This window comes from Pseudophryne corroboree, chromosome 11 (assembly GCF_028390025.1).
Source record: "Pseudophryne corroboree isolate aPseCor3 chromosome 11, aPseCor3.hap2, whole genome shotgun sequence".
NCBI lineage: Eukaryota > Metazoa > Chordata > Amphibia > Anura > Myobatrachidae > Pseudophryne > Pseudophryne corroboree.
Genome location: NC_086454.1, coordinates 319128542 through 319152662, shown reverse-complemented (window position 1 = coordinate 319152662; position 24121 = coordinate 319128542). Strand labels below are relative to the sequence as shown.

Genomic DNA, 24121 nt, shown 5'->3' with positions numbered 1-24121 from the left:
ATATTCATATATAATAAGCACTTACCTCTTCTTTGCGGAGATTGTCCAGCATAGTCTCCATACTGACGTCTGCCTGCCCATGTACTGACCGGCCATGGATGTAATATCCGTAACACTTGTGTGTCAGGATAAACACCGAGACCTGCGGGTATATCCCATATTACAATGCAGGACTTTCATGCATTAAAGAGAATGAAGGGAAATACGTTTCTTTATACATCCGTTATTCGCACCAAACATTATTATATAGAAGAGTTTCAGCTTTCTACAGTATTTATTGTAGAATAAATTGGTTGGATAATAACATCGCCCCCCCCCCCCCCCCCCCCCCACCCCCCACCTGTGCAGGGTAAATACTGGCTGCTTTATTATTACACTGCAATTTAGATTTCAGTTTGAACACACCCCACTCAAATCTAACTCTCTCTGCACATGTTATATCTGTCCCCCCTTGCAGTGCACATGGTTTTGCCCACCAGCTAACAAATTTGCTGCTGTGATCAACTCAGAATTAGGCCCAAAGTCGGATGCAATTTCCCTTGAACGGCCAGGCAGCTTCCCGGGCAGCAGAATCGCATACGATACCTTTTGCATGCGGTGTATCGTATGCGATCCCAGCCATGCCTGCGGGATCCGACATATCACGAGTGCAGCACTTAACGACCTAGGGGCTTCGTTCTGATGCTCACGGGACCGCGCATCGGATCGGATGTAAAACACATCCGATTTGCCACATTTCATCCGATTTATATTCCCGAAAGGTCGAAATCGGATGAAATGGGGCATAATTGTTCCAGTGTATGGGGCCCTTAACTGTCATTGCCCACGTCTTAGAGATAATAGCTCATGTGTACTTGTTATAAAACAGCTTTACAGAACTTTGGTTTGCACCAGGGTGGCCTGGTCTGCTGTATACCTTATTTAGGTTATCTATATTTCTGCTGCGGTGTACACTGGGTTCCACAAGGATAGACATAGGGGTGTAGAGTAGGATCTTGATCCGAAGCACCAACAGGCTCAAAAGCTTTGACCTTCTTCCCAAGATGCATAGCGCCGCCTCCTATATCACCCCGCCTCCGTGCACAGGAGCTCAGTTTGTAGTTGGTGCTTGCAGTGCAAGCATGTAACAGGAAGAGTTGCTCACAGCAGCTCTAGAAAAAGCTTTTTCTGAGGAAAAAAGAAGACTACAAGGGCTGCAGAGGCACAGATTGTGTTAGATGTCAGTAGACATTTCCTGCTGCAGCTCCATCTCTCCCTCAGCGGCGCTGTACACTCCCGCGCCCTGGTTGCCGGGTACCTACAGCAGGAGGCTCCGGTTTTCTTCCAAGTTAGTCACACACGGCTGGGGCTCTCCGGGATCGCGTGGCCGCACTTCGGGAGGAGGTAAGTGAGTCCCGCTCGCGGGACCCGCACTTTATCGCGATCCGGCGCGGCCGGTGGGAGGCGGGCCGCGCGCACTGGCGGTGGACACTGTGGCAGTACAGGCGATCCCACTAGATCACCAGGGCATGGGTGCAGGTCAGGTTTTCTCTCTAAACCTTTTTTACAAGTAACCCGCAGTACCCGGTGGTTTTGCCAGCAGAGGGGATAAGGCTTAGACCTGGAGCCCCTCCCCCAGCCCCAGGGCGCCATTTCCCGCAAATGTTCCCGCCCTGGAGCTGCATATCTGTCTCTCCCTCACTCCCTGGCAGTGTCTGCGGCGCCATTATCCCTCAGCTCACTGTTCCTGGGAATGCTTGGGCAAATCCTCCTATGTAAAGCCGCCTGGTTGTCAGTGCTGTGACTTTACAAGACACTTAAGTATTCTACCTGCCTTTTTTAGTCAGTGTTAGTTAAGAAAGAGTGCACTTAGTCAGGGTTTCCTAGTACAATTACCCTGTGATATACATCCAGTTCTTACTGTGTACTGTTATATCTATTGTTATATAGCTGTGTAAGCTAGTCCAGTGCAGTATTATTGTTCGTAATAACCTCTGCATTGTACAGACTGTGACTATATGTGTGTGCATTTGATAGCCGAGTGGTGTCCATTTCGTGTCTTTCACTCAACCTGCTATCCCTATATTCTATAACCTGAGGGGGCTTGGTGCGTCAGGTTTTATCTAATATAGGATTTTCACAAAGATATACTGTATTACGTATTTTTCTCTGTGATTTAGTCACCATATCTCTCCTTTATCTCTGCTGGTGCTGACTACACTGCGCAGGGGTTTGGGTTCAGAGGTATTGTGCTGCTGACAAATTGTACTGTGTTACCTGATACTGCAAGTTATATCATGTCTGCTTCTGAGGGTAACGGTTCTGGGGCTGAACACACTGCCGGTGTTGCTGAAGCCGCAGATACCTATGAGGAGAATATAGCAGCTTTGGGCTCTGGTTCTGGGGGCTCCTTGCCCCCCAGCGGGATGGTGGCAACGGGGGCAAATAATGACCCGCCGTGGGCCACTTTTTCCACGCTTCTGCATACGCTAGTTCATAAACTAACACCCCCTATGGGATCCCCAATGCCGGTGCAACTGTTTGTGGTCCCTGCAGCTAACCCGCCGTGGGCGGACGATTTATCTGCTTAAATAAATAAGATTTTACTTACCGATAAATCTATTTCTCGGAGTCCGTAGTGGATGCTGGGGTTCCTGAAAGGACCATGGGGAATAGCGGCTCCGCAGGAGACAGGGCACAAAAAGTAAAGCTTTTCCGATCAGGTGGTGTGCACTGGCTCCTCCCCCTATGACCCTCCTCCAGACTCCAGTTAGGTACTGTGCCCGGACGAGCGTACACAATAAGGGAGGATTTTGAATCCCGGGTAAGACTCATACCAGCCACACCAATCACACCGTACAACTTGTGATCTAAACCCAGTTAACAGTATGATAACAGCGGAGCCTCTGAAAGATGGCTTCCTTCAACAATAACCCGAATTAGTTAACAATAACTATGTACAACTTATGCAGATAATCCGCACTTGGGATGGGCGCCCAGCATCCACTACGGACTCCGAGAAATAGATTTATCGGTAAGTAAAATCTTATTTTCTCTATCGTCCTAGTGGATGCTGGGGTTCCTGAAAGGACCATGGGGATTATACCAAAGCTCCCAAACGGGCGGGAGAGTGCGGATGACTCTGCAGCACCGAATGAGAGAACTCCAGGTCCTCCTTAGCCAGAGTATCAAATTTGTAAAATTTTACAAACGTGTTCTCCCCTGACCACGTAGCTGCTCGGCAAAGTTGTAATGCCGAGACCCCTCGGGCAGCCGCCCAAGATGAGCCCACCTTCCTTGTGGAGTGGGCCTTTACAGATTTAGGCTGTGGCAAGCCTGCCACAGAATGTGCAAGTTGGATTGTGCTACAGATCCAACGAGCAATCGTCTGCTTAGACGCAGGAGCACCCATCTTGTTGGGTGCATACAATATAAACAACGAGTCAGATTTTCTGACTCCAGCTGTCCTTGCAATATATATTTTTAATGCTCTGACAACGTCCAGTAACTTGGAGTCCTCCAAGTCACTTGTAGCCGCAGGCACTACAATAGGCTGGTTCAGATGAAATGCTGACACCACCTTAGGGAGAAAATGCGGACGAGTCCGCAGTTCTGCCCTGTCCGAATGGAAAATCAGATATGGGCTTTTGTAAGATAAAGCTGCCAATTCTGACACTCTCCTGGCAGAAGCCAGGGCTAGAAGCATGGTCACTTTCCATGTGAGATATTTCAAATCCACCTTTTTTAGTGGTTCAAACCAATGAGATTTTAGGAAGTCCAAAACCACATTTAGATCCCACGGTGCCACTGGAGGCACCACAGGAGGCTGTATATGCAGCACTCCCTTAACAAAGGTCTGGACTTCAGGGACTGAAGCCAATTCTTTTTGAAAGAAAATCGACAGGGCCGAAATTTGAACCTTAATAGATCCCAATTTGAGACCCATTGACAATCCTGATTGCAGGAAATGTAGGAATCGACCCAGTTGAAATTCCTCCGTCGGAGCACTCCGATCTTCGCACCACGCAACATATTTTCGCCAAATTCGGTGATAATGTTGCACGGTTACTTCCTTTCTTGCTTTAATCAAAGTAGGAATGACTTCTTCCGGCATGCCTCTTTCCTTTAGGATCCGGCGTTCAACCGCCATGCCGTCAAACGCAGCCGCGGTAAGTCTTGAAACAGACAGGGACCCTGCTGAAGCAAGTCCCTCCTTAGAGGTAGAGGCCACGGATCTTCCGTGATCATCTCTTGAAGTTCCGGGTACCAAGTCCTCCTTGGCCAATCCGGAACCACTAGTATCGTTCTTACGCCTCTTTGCCGTATAATTCTCAATACTTTTGGTATGAGAGGCAGAGGAGGAAACACATACACCGACTGGTACACCCAAGGCGTTACCAGCGCGTCCACAGCTATTGCCTGCGGATCTCTTGACCTGGCGCAATACCTGTCCAGTTTTTTGTTGAGGCGAGACGCCATCATGTCCACCATTGGTCTTTCCCAACGGGTTACCAGCATGTGGAAGACTTCTGGATGAAGTCCCCACTCTCCCGGGTGAAGATCGTGTCTGCTGAGGAAGTCTGCTTCCCAGTTGTCCACTCCCGGGATGAACACTGCTGACAGTGCTATCACATGATTCTCTGCCCAGCGAAGAATCCTTGCAGCTTCTGCCATTGCCCTCCTGCTTCTTGTGCCGCCCTGTCTGTTCACATGGGCGACTGCCGTGATGTTGTCCGACTGGATCAATACCGGTTTTCCCTGAAGCAGAGAGGTTCTGCCTGGTTTAGAGCATTGTATATTGCTCTTAGTTCCAGAATGTTTATGTGAAGAGACGTTTCCAGGCTCGTCCATACTCCCTGGAAGTTTCTTCCTTGTGTGACTGCTCCCCAGCCTCTCAGGCTGGCGTCCGTGGTCACCAGGATCCAATCCTGTATGCCGAATCTGCGGCCCTCCAATAGATGAGCACTCTGCAACCACCACAGAAGAGACACCCTTGTCCTTGGAGACAGGGTTATCCGTAGGTGCATCTGAAGATGCGACCCTGACCATTTGTCCAACAGATCCCTTTGGAAAATTCTTGCGTGGAATCTGCCGAATGGAATCGCTTCGTAAGAAGCCACCATTTTTCCCAGGACTCTTGTGCATTGATGTACAGACACCTTTCCTGGTTTTAGGAGGTTCCTGACAAGCTCGGATAACTCCTTGGCTTTTTCCTCCGGGAGAAAAACCTTTTTCTGAACCGTGTCCAGAATCATCCCTAGGAACAGCAGACGAGTTGTCGGCATTAACTGGGATTTTGGAATATTCAGAATCCACCCGTGCTGTTTTAGCACTTCTTGAGACAGTGCTAATCCCATCTCTAGCTGTTCTCTGGACCTCGCCCTTATTAGGAGATCGTCCAAGTATGGGATAATTAATACGCCTTTTCTTCGAAGAAGAATCATCATCTCGGCCATTACCTTTGTAAAGATCCGAGGTGCCGTGGACAATCCGAACGGCAGCGTCTGAAACTGATAGTGACAGTTTTGTACAACGAACCTGAGGTACCCCTGGTGTGAGGGGTAAATTGGAACGTGGAGATACGCATCCTTGATGTCCAAGGATACCATAAAGTCCCCCTCTTCCAGGTTCGCTATCACTGCTCTGAGTGACTCCATTTTGAACTTGAACTTCTTTATGTACAGGTTCAAGGACTTCAGATTTAGAATAGGCCTTACCGAGCCATCCGGCTTCGGTACCACAAAAAGAGTGGAATAATACCCCTTCCCTTGTTGCAGAAGAGGTACCTTGACTATCACCTGCTGAGAGTACAGCTTGTGAATGGCTTCCAACACCGTCTCCCTTTCGGAGGGGGACGTTGGTAAAGCAGACCTCAGGAAACGGCGAGGTGGATCTGTCTCTAATTCCAACCTGTATCCCTGAGATATTATCTGCAGGATCCAGGGATCTACTTGCGAGTGAGCCCACTGCGCGCTGTAATTTTTGAGACGACCGCCCACCGTCCCCGAGTCCGCTTGAGAAGCCCCAGCGTCATGCTGAGGCTTTTGTAGAAGCCGGGGAGGGCTTCTGATCCTGGGAAGGAGCTGCGTGTTGCTGTCTCTTCCCTCGACCTTTGCCTCGTGGCAAATATGAATAGCCCTTTGCTCTCTTATTTTTAAAGGAACGAAAGGGCTGCGGTTGAAAAGTCGGTGCCTTTTTCTGTTGGGGAGTGACTTGAGGTAGAAAGGTGGATTTCCCGGCTGTAGCCGTGGCCACCAAATCTGATAGACCGACTCCAAATAACTCCTCCCCCTTATACGGCAAAACTTCCATATGCCGTTTTGAATCCGCATCGCCTGTCCACTGTCGCGTCCATAAAGCTCTTCTGGCCGAAATGGACATAGCACTTACCCGTGATGCCAGTGTGCATATATCCCTCTGTGCATCACGCATATAAAGAAATGCATCCTTTATTTGTTCTAACGACAGTAAAATATTGTCCCTGTCCAGGGTATCAATATTTTCAATCAGGGATTCTGACCAAACTACCCCCGCACTGCCCATCCAGGCAGTTGCTACAGCTGGTCGTAGTATAACACCTGCATGTGTGTATATACTTTTTTGGATATTTTCCATCCTCCTATCTGATGGATCTTTAAGTGCGGCCGTCTCAGGAGAGGGTAACGCCACTTGTTTAGATAAGCGTGTTAGCGCCTTGTCCACCCTAGGAGGTGTTTCCCAGCGCTCCCTAACCTCTGGCGGGAAAGGGTATAATGCCAATAATTTCTTTGAAATTATCAGCTTTTTATCAGGGGCAACCCACGCTTCATTACACACGTCATTTAGTTCTTCTGATTCAGGAAAAACTATAGGTAGTTTTTTCATACCCCACATAATACCCTGTTTAGTGGTACCTGTAGTATCAGCTAAATGTAACGCCTCCTTCATTGCCAAAATCATATAACGTGTGGCCCTACTGGAAAATACGGTTGATTCGTCACCGTCACCACTGGAGTCATCGCCTGTGTCTGGGTCTGTGTCGACCGACTGAGGCAAAGGGCGTTTCACAGCCCCTGACGGTGTTTGAGTCGCCTGGACAGGCACTAATTGATTGTCCGGCCGTCTCATGTCGTCAAACGACTGCTTTAGCGTGTTGACACTATCCCGTAGTTCCATAAATAAAGGCATCCATTCTGGTGTCGACCCCCTAGGAGGTGACATCCCCATATTTGGCAATTGCTCCGCCTCCACACCAATATCGTCCTCATACATGTCGACACACACGTACCGACACACAGCAGACACACAGGGAATGCTCCTAATGAAGACAGGACCCACTAGCCCTTTGGGGAGACAGAGGGAGAGTTTGCCAGCACACACCAAAAGCGCTATATATATATCAGGGATAGCCTTATAATAAGTGCTCCCCTATAGCTGCTTTGTTATATAAAAATATCGCCATAAATTTGCCCCCCCTCTCTGTTTTACCCTGTTTCTGTAGTGCAGTGCAGGGGAGAGACCTGGGAGCCGTCCTGACCAGCGGAGCTGTGAGAGGAAATGGCGCCGTGTGCTGAGGAGATAGGCCCCGCCCCTTTTCCGGCGGGCTCGTCTCCCGCTATTTTGAGAAATCAGGCAGGGGTTAAATATCTCCATATAGCCTCTAGGGCTATATGTGAGGTATTTTTAGCCTTTATAGGTACTCATTTTGCCTCCCAGGGCGCCCCCCTCCCAGCGCCCTGCACCCTCAGTGACTGCCGTGTGAAGTGTGCTGAGAGGAAAATGGCGCACAGCTGCAGTGCTGTGCGCTACCTTTAGAAGACTGCAGGAGTCTTCAGCCGCCGATTCTGGACCTCTTCTGTCTTCAGCATCTGCAAGGGGGCCGGCGGCGCGGCTCCGGTGACCATCCAGGCTGTACCTGTGATCGTCCCTCTGGAGCTTGATGTCCAGTAGCCAAGAAGCCAATCCATCCTGCACGCAGGTGAGTTGACTCCTTCTCCCCTCAGTCCCTCGCTGCAGTGATCCTGTTGCCAGCAGGAATCACTGTAACATAAAAAACCTAGCTAAACTTTCTCTAAGCAGCTCTTTAGGAGAGCCACCTAGATTGCACCCTTCTCGGCCGGGCACAAAAATCTAACTGGAGTCTGGAGGAGGGTCATAGGGGGAGGAGCCAGTGCACACCACCTGATCGGAAAAGCTTTACTTTTTGTGCCCTGTCTCCTGCGGAGCCGCTATTCCCCATGGTCCTTTCAGGAACCCCAGCATCCACTAGGACGATAGAGAAAAGAAGTTGAACCAGTCCCTGACTACTAAAAAGTCTGACCGGTGCTCGCCTACGTCCAAGTGGTCCTCTAAGCAAGCACTTGTCTCCTCACAATCCACTGCTGTCACTGACACCTCGTCGGATGAAGACGGCACTTACACTGACCCCACAGGTTCGGACTCAGATACGGCTGATGGAGGGGGGTTCACATGTGGATGGTCCTGATCTTTTGGAGGCTATTAAGTTGATTTTACAGTTTACGGATGATCCCGAGCCATCCGTTCCTCCTAAGAAACCAGATAGGTTCAAGCATCAGAAGGTGATTAAACAAGTTTTACCTCACTCTGACCACCTAATTGATATACGTCATGAACCCTGGTAAAACCCGGGTACGAAGTTTGTGCCTCAAAAGAAGATGCTGGCTCGCTATCCCCTCGCTCCGGAGCTGTCTAAGAATTGGGAAACGCCTCCTCCAGTGGACTCACATGTGGCTAGGATGGTGGTTTCCTCAGCTCTACCGGTCACCACAGTCACGTCTCTAAAAGAGCCTACGGATAAACGTGTGGAGGGTTGTCTGAAAGCGATTTACACCCTCACGGGTGCTGCACAAAGGCCCACTATTGCAGCTACTTGGGCTGCAGAGGCCATTGAAGCATGGGCCTTGGAGTTAGATGCTGAAATCTCCTCTGACCATGCTAGACAATGCTCGTCTTATATTGTCACAGCTTCTCGTTGTATTAAAGGGACGTCTTCTGATGCCGGTATACTGGCAGCCAAGGCCTCTACTACGTCAGTCCTGGCTCGCTGGATATTGTGGCTGAGATCCTGGTCTGTGGATCTGGACTCTAGAAAAACCCTGGAGGTACTCCCTTTTAAGGGAGATATTCTGTTTGGAGAGGATTTAAATAAGATTGTGGCTGACTTGGCTACTGCCAAAACTGCCTGTCTGCCAAGTACTGCTCCTTCTGTGTCGAAGGCTAAAGGTACTTCCTTTCGCCCTTCAGGTAAAGCAAAAGGTCAGGCGTACAACAAGCAGGCCCGCACTTACAAACCTGATGAGCCTAAGCCCAAAAGAGCCTGGGCGGCCCGTCAGCCAGCTTCCAAGACAGATAAGCCTGCCGCATGACGGGGCAGGCCTCCCTCTGGGGGATCCCAGGGTGGGGGGCCGGCTTCTAGGGTATACCCAGGAATGGTTGAAGACCACTTCAGATGCCTGGGTACGGGAAGTCGTCACTCGAGGTTACGCCATAGCCTTCAAAAACTGACCCCCTCATCGATTTTGCCAGACAGTTGTCCCGTTGGACAAGACAAAGGCAAACGCTCTACATTCGGTGGTACAGACCCTCCTGGATACAGGAGTCGTAGTACAGGTGCCTCTTGCGCAGAGGGGTCGGGGATACTATTCTCCGCTGTTTCTAGTCCTGAAACCGAATGGGTCCTCCCGGCCCATTCTCAACCTCAAGGCATTGAACAGGTTTGTGAAGGTTTCCAAGTTCCGGATGGAAACCCTTCGCTCTATAGTTCTGGCCTTGGAACCTGGGGACTTCATGGTCTCCCTGGATATACAGGATGCTTACCTGCATATTCCTATAGCAGAGTCTCATCAGCAATACCTGAGATTTGCGATTGGCAACTGCCATTACCAGTTTCGGGCGTTACCTTTTGGTTTAACAACGGCTCCGCGAGTCTTTACAAAAGTCATGGCGGTGATGACGGTGATACTCCGCCGTCAAGGGGTCAGGATACTGCCGTATTTGGTCGACTTGTTAATCCTGGCAAATTCCCCAGAACTTCTCCTGCGTCATCTAGATGTGACGGTCCGGTTTCTGCAAGCCCACGGGTGGCTCATCAACTGGAAGAAGTCATCCCTGATCCCTGCTCAGAGCATGGTGCATCTGGGAGCACTATTGGACACTCACAACCAGCGGTTGTTCCCGTCTCAGGAGAAAGTCCTGAAACTTCAGGACAGGATTTGTTGCTTCCTATCTCGTCCGCAAGTGTCGATACATTCGGCGATGCAGGAGATGGGCCTCATGGTGTCAGCATTCGACATGGTGGAGTACGCTCAATTTCGCTCTCGCCCTCTCCAGAGGCTGATTCTAGCCAAATGGGACGGCCTCCTCACCGGATCAGGTCTCAAATGATCTCATTGACTCCAGAGGTCCGTCTGTCGCTGCTCTGGTGGCTCCGGGACCAGCAACTATGCAGGGGCCGTCCGTTCTGGATATCCGACTGGGTCCTGTTGACGACAGATGCCAGTCTAAAGGTGGGTACACACTAACAGATATATCTGCAGATCAATTGATCTGCAGATATATCTATGGACGGATCGAGCAGTGTGTTCAGCATACACACTGCTCGATCCGTCGGGGACTGACGTCATGAACTGGGCGGGCGTGTACACACGCCCACCCAGTTCAGCTGTCAATCACCGCCGGCCGCTGCAGCATGTGTACGGGCGGTCGGCCGACCTCCCCGTACACACGCAGCGATGCGCCAATATATCGGTAGATATATTGGCCGTCGGCTGTGCTGCGCGGCCAACACGATACGTCTGAACGACGGGAGTTCACAGATGTATCGGCCGTACACACTGGCCGACGGTCCCGCGATATATCGGCCGTTCAGGAGAACGGCCGATATATCGACCAGTGTGTACGGGCCTTAAGAGGTTGGGGCGCGGTGCTGGAGCAACACTCCCTTCAGGGGCGGTGGACCAAGGAGGAGTCCCTCCTCTCGATCAATATTCTGGAGTTGTGGGCGGTCTTCAATGCCTTGAACCTAGCCCAGCATTTAATTCAGAACCGTCCTGTTCAAGTACAGTCGGACAACGCCACCACAGTGGCTTACATAAATCATCAAGGTGGCACTCGAAGCCGCCTAGCAATGAAGGAAGTCTCACGGATTCTACAGTGGGCAGAACGCCATCTTCCGGCCATATCGGCAATATTAATTTCGGGAGTCCTGAATTGGGAAGCAGACTTTCTCAGTCGTCAGGACGTGCATGCCGGCGAGTGGGGCCTCCATCCAGAAGTGTTTCAACTCCTAGTGGAAAGGTGGGGCCTTCCAGACGTAGATCTGATGGCGTCTCGACACAATCACAAGGTTCCGGTCTTCGGAGCAAGGACAAAGGATCCTCGAGCAGCATTCGTGGATGCGCTGGCGGTACAGTGGAGGTTTCGGCTGCCGTACGTGTTCCCTCCGGTGTCATTCCTGCCCAGGGTAATTCGGAAGTTCAAGCAAGAAAAAGGAATTCTGCTTCTCATAGCTCCAGCGTGGCTCAGACGGCACTGGTTCTCAGACCTGCAAGGCCTATCGTCAGAGCGTCCAATTTTACTTCCACAACACCCAGACCTCCTCGTTCAGGGCCCCTGTGTCTACCAGGACCTAGCCCGGCTGTCTTTGACGGCATGGCTCTTGAAGCTTCCGTCTTAAGGGCTAAAGGGTTTTCTGAGGCGGTCATTCAAACTATGTTGCGGGCCCGGAAACCGGCTTCTGCCCGGATTTACTATAGGGTCTGGCATTCTTACTTTGTTTGGTGCGCATCTAACGATTATGATGCTTCCAAGTTTAGTATAGCCAAGTTGTTGGCTTTTCTTCAGCAGGGCCTGGACTTAGGCCTGCGTCTGGCCTCCCTCAAGGTTCAAATATCTGCCTTGTCGGTGTGGTTTCAGAGAAAAATTGCAACCTTACCTGATGTGCATACCTTTACTCAGGGCGTGTTGCGTATACAACCTCCCTATGTCCCGCCTGTGGCTCCTTGGGACTTGTCGGTGGTTTTGGGGGCGTTACAAGAGTCTCCGTTTGAACCTCTTGGTTCAGCTGACCTTAAGTGGCTTTCCCTTAAGGTGGTGTTTCTGCTGGCTATTGCTTCAGCTAGAAGAGTGTCGGATTTGGGTGCCTTGTCCTGTAGTTCCCCATATCTGATATTTCACCGTGACAGGGCGGTTCTTAGGACTCGTCCCGGCTATCTACCTAAGGTGGTTTCTTCGTTCCACCTTAATCAGGAGATTGTAGTTCCGGCACTTGTTTCTCCTGATCTGTCTCCATATCTATGTGAAGAGAACTGCTCCTATTAGGAAATCTGATTCTCTTTTTGTTGTGTTTGGGTTTCTCAAACGGGGCTGGCCTGCTCACAAGCAAACACTGGCCAGATGGATTAGAATGGTGATTGCACATGCTTATGTGAAGGCTGGTCTCTCTGCTCCTGATCACATTAAGGCCCATTCTACTCGGTCTGTTGGACCTTCTTGGGCGGCCCAACGTGGTGCGACCCTTGAACAATTGTACAAGGTGGCTACGTGGTCCTCTGTGAACACGTTTTTAAGGTTCTATGCCTTCGATACTGCCGCTTCCCAGGATGCTTCCTTTGGACGCAGGGTTCTTGTGCCCGCTACAGTGCGTCCCCTCCCATAAGGAACTGCTTTAGGACATCCCCTATGTCTATCCTTGTGGAGTCCAGTGTACCCCGCAGCAGAAAACGAGTTTTATGGTAAGAACTTACCTTTGTTAAAACTCTTTCTGCGAGGTACACTGGGCTCCACAAGGCGCCCACCCTGACGCACTTAGCTTCTTTGGGTTGGTATGGCATTAGCCGCCGACACTTCTCCTGTCGGGAGAGTGTGGTGTTTGTGGCAACTGGCAGTTGTCATCTCTTTTACTTGCTACTGCATTGGGCTGGTTAACAAAACTGAGCTCCTGTGCACAGAGGCAGGGTGATATAGGAGGCGGCGCTATGCATCTTGGGAAGAAGGTCAAAGCTTTTGAGCCTGTTGGTGCTTCGGATCAAGATCCTACTCTACACCCCTATGTCTATCCTTGTGAAACCCAGTGTACCTCGCAGAAAGAGTTTTAACAAAGTTAAGTTCTTGCCATAAAACTCGTTTTTTTATAGAGGCTTTGTCATGGCGCCGCGGTCTTCATACTTACCTCTCCGGGCGCGCTGGGTCTCCGTGCGGCCGTCCTCGCTGGCGGGTCCCCGGCGTCCGGCGCTCCGTCTAGCAGGCCTCCACGTCCGACGTCCTCGGGAGCTGCGGGTGACGTCATCGGCCCGTCCTCCAATCAGGCCCTGGCGGGAAGTTTAAATTCACACGCCGGGCAGTGCTCCGGCGCCTGAGTATCATCGTTCAACTGTAACTTCCGTGCCTCCAAGCACTTCCGTGCCTCCAAGCACCTCCGTGCCTCCAGCACCTCCGTGCCTCCGTGCCTCCAAGCGCCTCCGTGCCTCCAAGCGCCTCCGTGCCTCCAAGCGCCTCCGTGCCTCCAAGCGCCTCCGTGCCTCCAAGCACCTCCGTGCCTCCAAGCACCTCCGTGCCTCCAAGCACCTCCGTGCCTCCAAGCACCTTCGTACCTCCGTGCCTCCAAGCACCTCCGTGATTTACCAGCACCTTCGTGATTTACCAGCACCTGTCAAGTTCTCTCTTTCAGGAGACCTTCAGCGTCCGCACGTGCCTCCTGTCCGCCGATCAGATCCTGCATGAGGAAGACTTACATCCGGCCATCTCTGCTGCGGCCCAGTTGCGGTTCCACTTCCCGGTCATCGGAAGAAACCCCGAGTCCACAACCTCCTCAAACCAGGTCAGTGATAGTATACTCAGGCCACATGGACCCGGGGAATCGGAACACGGACTCAAGTGCCATCCAGGACCTGGCTTCCCGTGTACAAAGTCAGGAAGCGGCACAAGGTCAGGTGATGCAGTACCTCCAGGAGTTGTCCGGACGTCTGGATCAGATTCAGGCGTCTCTAGCCTCAGTAATTCCGGCACCAGTTCCGGTAGCTGCACCACTTGCCACCTCCAGCAATGTCCAACCATCGGCCGGTGCCACTCCGCGCCTTCAGCTGCCTACGCCATCCCGTTACAATGGGAATCCTAAGAATTGTCGTGGTTTCTTAAACCAATGCGAGGTACATTTCGAGCTACTAGCTCACAACTTTCCTACAGACCGGTCCAAGGTAGCATATATTATTTCTCTGCTGGAAGGATCTGCCTTGGACTGGGTGTCTCCATTATGGGAACGTTCTGATTCACTGGTTTCCAATTACTCCGAATTCATCACGTCTTTTCGACGAATTTTTGACGAGCCCGGCAGGATTACCTCGGCCTCTTCTGACTTACTCCGCATCCGTCAAGGCTCCCGATCCGTGGGTCAGTATGTGGTTCATTTCCAAACCATTGCCTCTGAACTTCGTTGGAATAATGAGGCTCTGAGAGCTGCTTTCTGGAACGGTCTTTCTGATCGCCTGAAGGACGAGTTGGTCACTCGAGAGCTTCCGGGTTCTTTAGAGGAATTGATCTCCCTCTGTGTCAAGGTAGATCTCCGGATGCAGGAACGTGGAGGAGAACGTAGTCGATCGGATCGTTCTAGGTTCCGGCTTCCTCCTGCAAGGCAAGCGGTGGGTCCAAGTCCAGACGAACCCATGCAGATTAACCGATCCCGATTGTCCCCGGAGGAGCGGCAATGTCGTCATGAGGGTAAGCTCTGCCTGTACTGCGGAGCTGCGGGTCACTTCATCAAGTCCTGCAAATCCCGTCCGGGAAACGAGGAGGCCTAGCTTGTTCCGGAGGAGTCAAGTTGGGGGTTACGACCAAATCTTCTCCCACTTCGGACTGTTTGCTTCCTGTAACGTTAATCACCAAGGCCACTTCCAAGTCTTTTGAAGCCCTGTTGGACTCTGGAGCTGCGGGGAGTTTCGTTTCTTCCCTCTGTGATCAAAGCCTGAATTTGGAAGTACGGTCCATCGAACGGCCTATTTCCTTGACAGCCATCAATGGTACTAGGATATCCAAGGGTATCATAACAGAACGCACGGTTCCAGTTAAACTACAGGTCGGGGCTCTACATCAAGAATACTTGGAGTTCCTGGTGATCCCGGAAATGCATCACGATCTGGTTCTCGGAATACCTTGGCTCAAAAGTCACAATCCCCATATCGATTGGAAGACCGCACAGATTCGGTCTTGGGGTTCTTTTTGTCACGTTAACTGTCTCACCCCTGTTTGTCCGCTTCGTGTTTCTTCTAAGGCGGAGGAGGAACCTATTCCAGAGGCATACCAAGAATTTAGAGATGTGTTTTCGGAACAAGCAGCCGACCAGTTACCACCCCATAGAGCTTGGGACTGCCCCATTGACCTTATCCCTGGAAAAATGCCGCCTCGGGGTCGCATTTATCCTCTGTCTCTCCCAGAGACACAGGCTATGTCTGACTATATCAAAACCAATCTTCACAAGGGATTCATCCGCCCCTCTACATCCCCGGCTGGAGCGGGCTTTTTCTTCGTGAAAAAAAAAGGACGGAGGGTTAAGACCGTGTATCGACTACCGCGGCTTAAATGATATTACCATCAAAAATAAATACCCCTTGCCTCTAATCACAGAGTTATTTGATAGAGTTCGTGGTGCCCATGTTTTTTCCAAGCTCGATTTGAGGGGGGCCTATAACCTTATACGCATCAGAGAGGGAGATGAATGGAAGACCGCCTTCAATACCCGGGATGGGCATTATGAGTACCTGGTGATGCCGTTCGGTCTTAGCAATGCTCCTGCTGTCTTCCAGGGATTCGTCAACGAAATATTCCGAGACATGTTATACCTAAGTGTCGTGGTGTATTTGGATGACATCCTGATTTTTTCAAAAGACCTTGCTGAACACAGATTACAAGTCAAAGAGGTACTCCGCCGTCTACGTGAGAATCATCTCTATGCCAAGATGTCCAAGTGTACCTTTGAAGTAACATCAATACCGTTCCTCGGTTATATTATCTCGGGGAAGGAGCTTCGCATGGATCCGGGGAAACTCTCTGCCATTCGGGACTGGGCACAGCCACTCTCCTTGAAAGCAATACAAAGGTTCCTGGGTTTTGCGAACTATTATAGAAAGTTCATTAGAGGTTTCTCCACCATTGTTGCACCCATTACCGCCCTAACGAGAAAGGGTTCCAACCCGGGGTTGTGGTCTCCCGAAGCCATAGAGGCCTTTTCCCACTTGAAATCAGCTTTTATGTCCGCTCCAGTACTCCAACAACCAAATTTCGAGGAACCTTTCTTCCTAGAAGTCGACGCATCCTCGTCGGAGTTGGGGCCGTTCTCTCTCAGTATGCCTCAGATAAGAAATTACATCCGTGCGGCTTTCACTCTCGTAAATTCTCTCCAGCTGAACGGAATTACACTATTGGAGACCAGGAACTCTTGGCGATTAAATCTGCCTTGGAAGAGTGGAGATATCTCTTAGAGGGGGCCAAACATGTGACTACCATTTACACTGATCACAAAAATTTGTTGTATATCAAAACCGCACAGTGTTTGAATCCTCGCCAAGCTAGATGGGCACTCTTCTTCACTCGATTTTCTTTCATTATCAAATACCGAGCCGGGACTTTCAATACCAAAGCGGATGCACTGTCCCGTTCACAAACTCCCACAGATGATAAGGATTCCTTTGAACGGAGTTTAATTCTAAATCCAATTTCTGTCTCTGCTGCCTCGACTACTCCAGGTCCTCTTCCTGGAAGAATGTCCGTACCGGTCAAATTCCGGTCGAGGATACTTCAGTGGGCCCATATCTCCAAATTCTCCGGTCATCCCGGCGCCCAGAAGATGTACAAGTTTCTGCAAAGATCTTACTGGTGGGACTCCATGAGGAAGGATGTACAGGATTACGTTAATTCCTGTCCCCAGTGTACACAGCATAAATCTCCCCGTTTACCTCCTGCTGGGTTGCTTCGTCCTCTGTCCATTCCTATGAAACCCTGGACTCATATTTCCATGGACTTCATCACTGACTTGCCCCATTACAAGGGTTGCAACACCGTTTGGGTAATCGTCGACCGTTTTTCGAAGATGGCACACTTCGTTCCTTTGACTGGTCTACCAACAGCCCCGAAACTAGCTCTACTGTTCATCCAAGAACATTTTCGGTTGCATGGGTTGCCACAGGAAATAGTAGTCTCTGATCGTGGGGTACAGTTCACCGCAAGGTTTTGGAAAGCCCTCTGTTCGACTCTACAGATTAAACTTAAGTTTTCCTCCGCTTATCATCCCCAAACGAATGGACAAACGGAATGAGTCAATCAAGATCTAGAGACTTTCCTCCGTCTTTATCTCTCCCCTTCACAGGACAACTGGGTGGAGTTGTTACCTTGGGCAGAGTTTGCCCATAATCATTCGTTTCATTCTTCCACTGGTGAATCTCCATTTTTCATCAACTATGGGTTCCATCCAAGTGTTCCAGAATTACTAAGCCTTCCGATGGAAGAGGTTCCAGCCGTAACGTCCACTCTACTACACTTCAGACAAATTTGGAGTAAGGTTCATGCTAATCTTAAGAAGGTTTCAGTCCGGTACAAGTTCTTTGCGGATAAGAAACGGCGAGCCGCTCCACAATACAAGGTTGGCGACAGGGTATGGCTGTCCACACGTAATCTCCGGTTGAAGGTGCCCACCATGAAGTTTGCTCCAAGATTCATCGGTCCTTACCCTGTGCTACAAGTCCTGAATCCTGTGGTCTGCAAGCTGGGTTTACCTTCACACCTACATAACCGAACGCCTTCCATGTTTCTCTTCTTCGTCCTCTCGTCCTTAATCGTTTCCATTCAAAGACCTCTAGCCCCACCTCAGTGGAGACTGAAACAGGAACAGACTTCGAGATCAAAAATATTCTAGACTCGCGTTACCTTCACAAGAATCTGCAATATCTGGTGGAATGGAAAGGATATGGTCCTGAGGAGAGAAGTTGGATAAAGGCTTCTGAGGTCTCGGCTCCTCGACTAGTCCGGATCTTCCATGCTAGACATCCTACGAAGCCGGGAAAGTGTCCAGGGGCCACTCCTAGAGGAGGGGGTACTGTCACGGCGCCGCGGTCTTCATACTTACCTCTCCGGGCGCGCTGGGTCTCCGTGCGGCCGTCCTCGCTGGCGTGGCCCCCGGCGTCCGGCGCTCCGTCTAGCAGGCCTCCACGTCCGACGTCCTCGGGAGCTGCTGGTGACGTCATCGGCCCGTCCTCCAATCAGGCCCTGGCGGGAAGTTTAAATTCAGACGCCGGGCAGTGCTCCGGCGCCTGAGTATCATCGTTCAACTGTACCTGTGATCTCCAGTGCTCCGTGCCTCCAGCACATCCGTGCCTCCAGCACATCCGTGCCTCCAGCACATCCGTGCCTCCAAGCACCTCCGTGCCTCCAAGCACCTCCGTGCCTCCAAGCACCTCCGTGCCTCCAGCACCTCCAAGCACCTCCGTGCCTCCAGCACCTTCATACCTCCGTGCCTCCCAGCACCTTCGTGATTTACCAGCACCTGTCAAGTTCTCTCTTTCAGGAGACCTTCAGCGTCCGCACGTGCCTCCTGTCCGCCGATCAGATCCTGCATGAGGAAGACTTACACCCGGCCATCTCTGCTGCGGCCCAGTTGCGGTTCCACTTCCCGGTCATCGGAAGAAACCCAGAGTCCACAACCTCCTCAAACCAGGTCAGTGATAGGCTTATTATGATCTTTTTCTACAAAGGTTGAGTTTATATTGATCACTGAGGGGTAGATGTATTAAGTCTGGAGAAGTGATAAACCAGTGATAAGTACAAAGTGACAATGCACCAGCCAATCAGCTTCTAACTGCTAATTTACATATTGGACCTTATTGGCTTGTGCATTATCACCTTGCACTTATCACTGCTTTATCACTTCTCCAGACTTAATACATCTGCCCCAATGTCACTTAGGGGCAGATTTATTAAGCTCGGTGAAGTGATAAAGTGAAAGGTGATAAAGGACCAGCCAATCAGATCCTAACTTCCATGTTACAGGCTGGGTTTGAAAAATGACAGGAGCTGACTGGCTGGTGCTTTATCACCTTCCAATTTATCACTTCACCGAGCTTAATAAATCTGCCCCTTAATTCCTACTGTTCTCCTGGCTGTCTCACATATCATGCCATATGGGTTTTTGTGTATGTATGCTTTATCTACAGGGATTGCTCCTATGTACCCATATTTGTCTGACCAGTTTTTCCTTTCATTATAAGTCCTTTTCATGTAGTACATGTTCACCATACTGGATATTTGGGCCCCTGACTACGGCCGGGCTGCTCATTCCTTGTGATATGTTTATCACAGTTGATGTTTTCTTTTCTAGTGCCCCCATCTCTAACTGTGCCAAAGCCCCATATTACCTGTCATTTTACACATATCTCATGTCTGTTGTGTATTGTGTTTTTGTGGGTGTTACTTTCACAATCTTACAAATAGACTCAATGTAAAAAGGACTCACGTTACTTAGAGAACACAGGTCGGCAAACTGACGAATTTTGTCTTCAATAAAGCGTTCATAGATGAAGACAAAGAATATAACCTGCAATGCAAAAGATCATATGTGATACAGAGAGTGAACACAAACATCCACGTCAGTTATTAGCTATTTTCTATTTCACAATGAGAGACAGGAAGTATTGTGGGTAATACCCATAATGCCCTTCTTCACCAACCTGAACTATGCCTACAGCCAGCCACATGGAGGCGGAAATGCCGAATCTCAGAATAATGCTGAACGGAGCCTGGTAAGTTCCAGTTGCCGGATTTAAATTCTGAGTTAAATCCTTCGTGGCAATGTTTTTGAGGCCTACAACCTGCAGAGAATAGAACCAGGTCAGAACAATTGTATTTTATATGCAAATGGTGCTGTGACCCATGTCAATCTCAGTATCAAGAACTCTGAGTGCACAAGAAATGGCATATGTTGTTTTTACCTCCAATAGCAGCAATACCATAAAGAGCTGGAAGAGGGGACTGAGCTTCCGATGCACCTGGATCTCATTCCACTCATTGGCGATCAGTATAGTTCTCCAGATGCTGACATTTGTCTTTCCTGCAATACAGAGAGCGGTGAGGAGGAAAAGGTTATACACTCTCTTCCACTAAACACTGAGACCATGGGGGCAGATGTATTAACCTGGAGAAAGCATAAGGAAGTGATAAACCAGTGATATGTGCAAGGTGATAAAGGCACCAGACAATCAGATCCTAACTGTTCATTTACATATTGGAGCTGATTGGCTGGTGCCTTTATCACCTTGCACATATCACTGGTTTATCACTTCCTTATGCCTTCTCCAGGTTAATACATCTGCCCCACGGTTCCCAAACGCTGTTCTCAAGGCACCCTAACAGTCCAGGGGGTAGATGTATTATCTTATGTTATACGGGAGAAGCGGTATTAGCACAAGGTATGTACACTGATACCACCTCTCCCCCATGTATTTCTGCGGAGAAGTGTGTACAATGACAGTGGTGCTATGCACCCCTGTCTATTATTTATTTATTATTTATTTAAACAGGTTAATATATAGCGCAGCATATTCCGTTGCGCTTTACAACTGGAACAACAGTAATAGAACAAACTGGGTAATGACAGCCATAGAGGTAGGAGGGTCCTGCTCGCAAGCTTACAATCTATAGGGAAATGGTCACTGATACACAAGGATAGATGCTACCTATTGCATAATGGTCCTGCCAGATTGCTAGGCTCTTAATGGGCTGTATGATATGGTCACCCAGCAATGTTGCCCAAGGGTCAGGAGGGTGTGAAAGTGAAGACAAAATATGTGAGGTTATGTGTGTACTGTACAGAGGGGATGTAATAAGGGAGGCACTGAAGGTTATGTGGCTGGGTCTCATGTAACCCGGGTTATTGCTGGCTGTATCCGTTCGATGCATTGACCTACACTAGATCGACAATGCAAATATCGACACCACATGGTCAATTAACGAATGATCGACAGCTACACAACATCGACAAACAAATGATCGACACATTCCGAAGATCGATATCACACAGACCGACAGCATCGCTACACCGACTAATCACAAACAAGAACAATAGTTCGACATACATATGTTCGACAACATTAAAAGTCGACGTAGCAGATGATCTACAATGTAAACATCGACATACAACAAATAGACAAGATGGTACATCGACGCAAACATGCTCGACAGCAACCAACATTGACGGAACAATTGATCGACAAATGAAACATCGACACACACCCGATAGACCACACAGTACATCGATTAATGCATATGATCGACAATAATTGCAATCGACAAAACAAATGTCAGACAGGCGGGACACAGACAGACAAAACTATACATCGACATGTACCTGATCGACAAACGTAACAATCGACTGAATAAATTACCTAAAACAGTAACAGCGACATAATAGCGACCCACAATACATCGACACTAACATATGAATGACAATAGTCAGCATCGACAGGACAAATGATCGACATACGAAATAGACAGACTCAAGAAAGACAACACTGTATATCGACATGAATATGTTCGACAAAAGTCATTATCCACAAAATAAACACTCAACAGTCTCTCGACGCCTAGACCCTCACTCTCGACCCGTTAATACAGCAGATGTGCCCGCCAGCATTCCCCCGTGGCACTACAGGTGCCAAAATGCCCCACACACTTTCACTAACACTCCAGCTACTACTTCCGTCCACCAAGCCAACTTGCACCCCACCCTCCAACGGTCCACCGCAACCCCGCTATCCCCAGCCGTCTACTACCCCTAGACGCTGGCGCCCAGACTAGTCCGTCACCCGCTAATCTAGCGGAGGCGCCCGGCAGCATTCTCCGTGGCACTACAGGTGCCAAAATGCCCCCCACCTTCACCAACACTCCAGCTACTACTACCATCCACCTAGCCAACCTTGCCCCTATATTCAGTCAACCACCCCTCCCTCCAACGGTCCACCGCAACCCCGCTATCCCCAGCTGTCTACTACCCCTAGATGCTGGCGCCCAGACCAGTTCAGAACGATATCATCTAGTGTGTACAGATGATATATCGTACGATGTGCACTCCTGTGGGTCTTCTGCGACGTCGCACCTGCATGCAGGTGTGACTGGCGATATCGCAGACCAGGGCCACGTTGTAGACGGCATCATGGCGGCCTCCATCGCACCCGACACCAGCAAGCGTGTATGCACTTGCCGATGCCGAAGTCCAGTCGTAAACGATGTTGCACAGAGTGCACATCGCTCTGGTGTGTACGCACCCTTCATAGGCAAACACAGGGGGGTTTCTGGTTGCCTGGAAACCCCCCTCCACTTGGCAAATGGCTCAAATTATGGCAACGATAGCAATGGTATATAATATGATTAGATTAAACTGCATGATGTTTCTGCAGCACTAGTAAAGGACAGAGCAGAGTTGCTGTGCAAGCCCAGTGGTAGCAGCTTCTTCTACCGAGTTTGCTGTGTGTGTGAATCTGACTCCTCAATCAGTGCACTGGATCAGAGTAGCTACCAGGAAGAAGAGACAGGAGCCTTACCATGAGGTGGGAGAATGTGAGCTTAGAAAATGCAGTACTGGTTCTATTATGTTTGTGTAATTATTTATTACGGGATGTTTAATCTTTTAAATTAAATTATTTAAATGTTTAATACATCCTATACTATAGACCATCTACAGTATTAAATATTAATACTGTATTTAATTCCATACAATATCCAGTGTATAAAAAGACCATTAATGTCCATGGTTATTATTAGGTTCTTCTACCGCTCCCCCAGACTCCCACACTTGCTCTAATGTTCCACAAAGTGGGAGATTGTGAACTGCATTTGGAAACCCCCCTCGAGAAATCCTGCGTTTGCCACTGCCCTTTCAGTGCTGGAGGATGGAGAATTCACACCATTTCCAAAAGCTAGGAGAAGAAAACGCCGTGAAGATGGAAGTAGCAAAGCTGATAATTATTTTTAAAATGTTGACAGTTACATCCAACTCCTTGATAATTTTAAAATGTAACCATGGGCAACACCGGATACTTCAGCTAGGGTACAATATGGGTAAAACCGAGCACGGGAATATTTCTCTTCTGTTTAGTTTTATACCTGGCAGTACCTTGCTCTGCCAGGTATAAAACTGGCAGAGCAAGGTCCCAAGGGGGGTAATTCAAATCTGATCGCTGGGCTGCGTTTTTTGCTGTCCTGCGATCAGATAGTCGCCGCCTACAGGTGGAGTGTATTTTCACTGTGCAAGTGTGCGTTCCTATGTGTTAGCAGAGCTCTAAAAATCAGTTTGTGCAGTCTCTGCGCAGCCCAGGACTTACTCTTCAAGTGCGATAGAATCCTGATGATAGGGCCCGGAGCTGTCGTCAGACACCCTCCCTCAAAACGCTTGGACACGCCTGCGTTTTTCCGGACACTACCTCTAAACGGTCAGTTGCCACCCACAAACGACCTCTTCCTGTCAATCACCTTGCGTACGCCCGTGCGAATGGATCCTTCGCACCATCCAGTCGCTGACCAGCAACGCCTGTTGTAGCTGCCCGATGCACCAACACATTGCGGTGCATACGTATGCACAGTTTGGACCTGATCGCCCGCTGTGCGAAAATGCACAGCAGCGATCAGATCTGAATTACCCCCAAGATAAAACCGTGGGGATTTGGGGATTTATCAACATCAGTGCTACCAATTTTAGTTGTATTTTTTTTTTCTCAAAATGTTAAAAACTTGGCTTTTTGAGAAAATCTAAATTTTGATTCTGAACATTTTTCATTTTTAAATTTATATTGAAACATTCTCCCATGTTATATATATCATATGAAATCCCATAAAAAGAGATTTAAAACGAGACGCTGCCCAACACTCTAATCTCAATTAGGTGAGCTGCAAATGTAATGTAAAAAAAAAAAAAAAAAAAAAAAAAAAAATGTATAGCAAATTAATTAGGGGTGTGGCTTAGTGGGCAAAGCGCCCAATAACCTCACTCCGGAGGCGTGCAGGCTGCCCCCAGAGACTCTTACAGTACTGCCGCTTCCTTCTTAGTGACGGGAGCTGGGTGCTGCAAGTTAATGCCAATTTTATTTCCCCTGTTCTGTCAGAATGTAATTAC

The 24121-nt window shown here is 49.4% G+C and overlaps 1 protein-coding gene across 2 annotated transcripts in view; it reads right to left on the bottom strand.

Annotated features, from left to right (window-relative positions):
- The window catches only part of LOC134969610 (meckelin-like), a 91171-nt gene that overhangs the window by 12493 nt on the left and 54557 nt on the right, over nucleotides 1-24121 (bottom strand). Inside the window, exons 19-22 of one of the 2 annotated variants that reach the window (XM_063945680.1) lie at nucleotides 19947-20065; nucleotides 19686-19826; nucleotides 19472-19552; nucleotides 26-142 (exon numbers count right to left, since the gene is read on the bottom strand). In XM_063945680.1, the coding sequence (XP_063801750.1) occupies nucleotides 26-142; nucleotides 19472-19552; nucleotides 19686-19826; nucleotides 19947-20065 (458 nt within the window). The remainder of the gene's footprint in view (nucleotides 1-25; nucleotides 143-19471; nucleotides 19553-19685; nucleotides 19827-19946; nucleotides 20066-24121) is intronic. The other variant, XM_063945681.1, reaches the window with a different exon arrangement.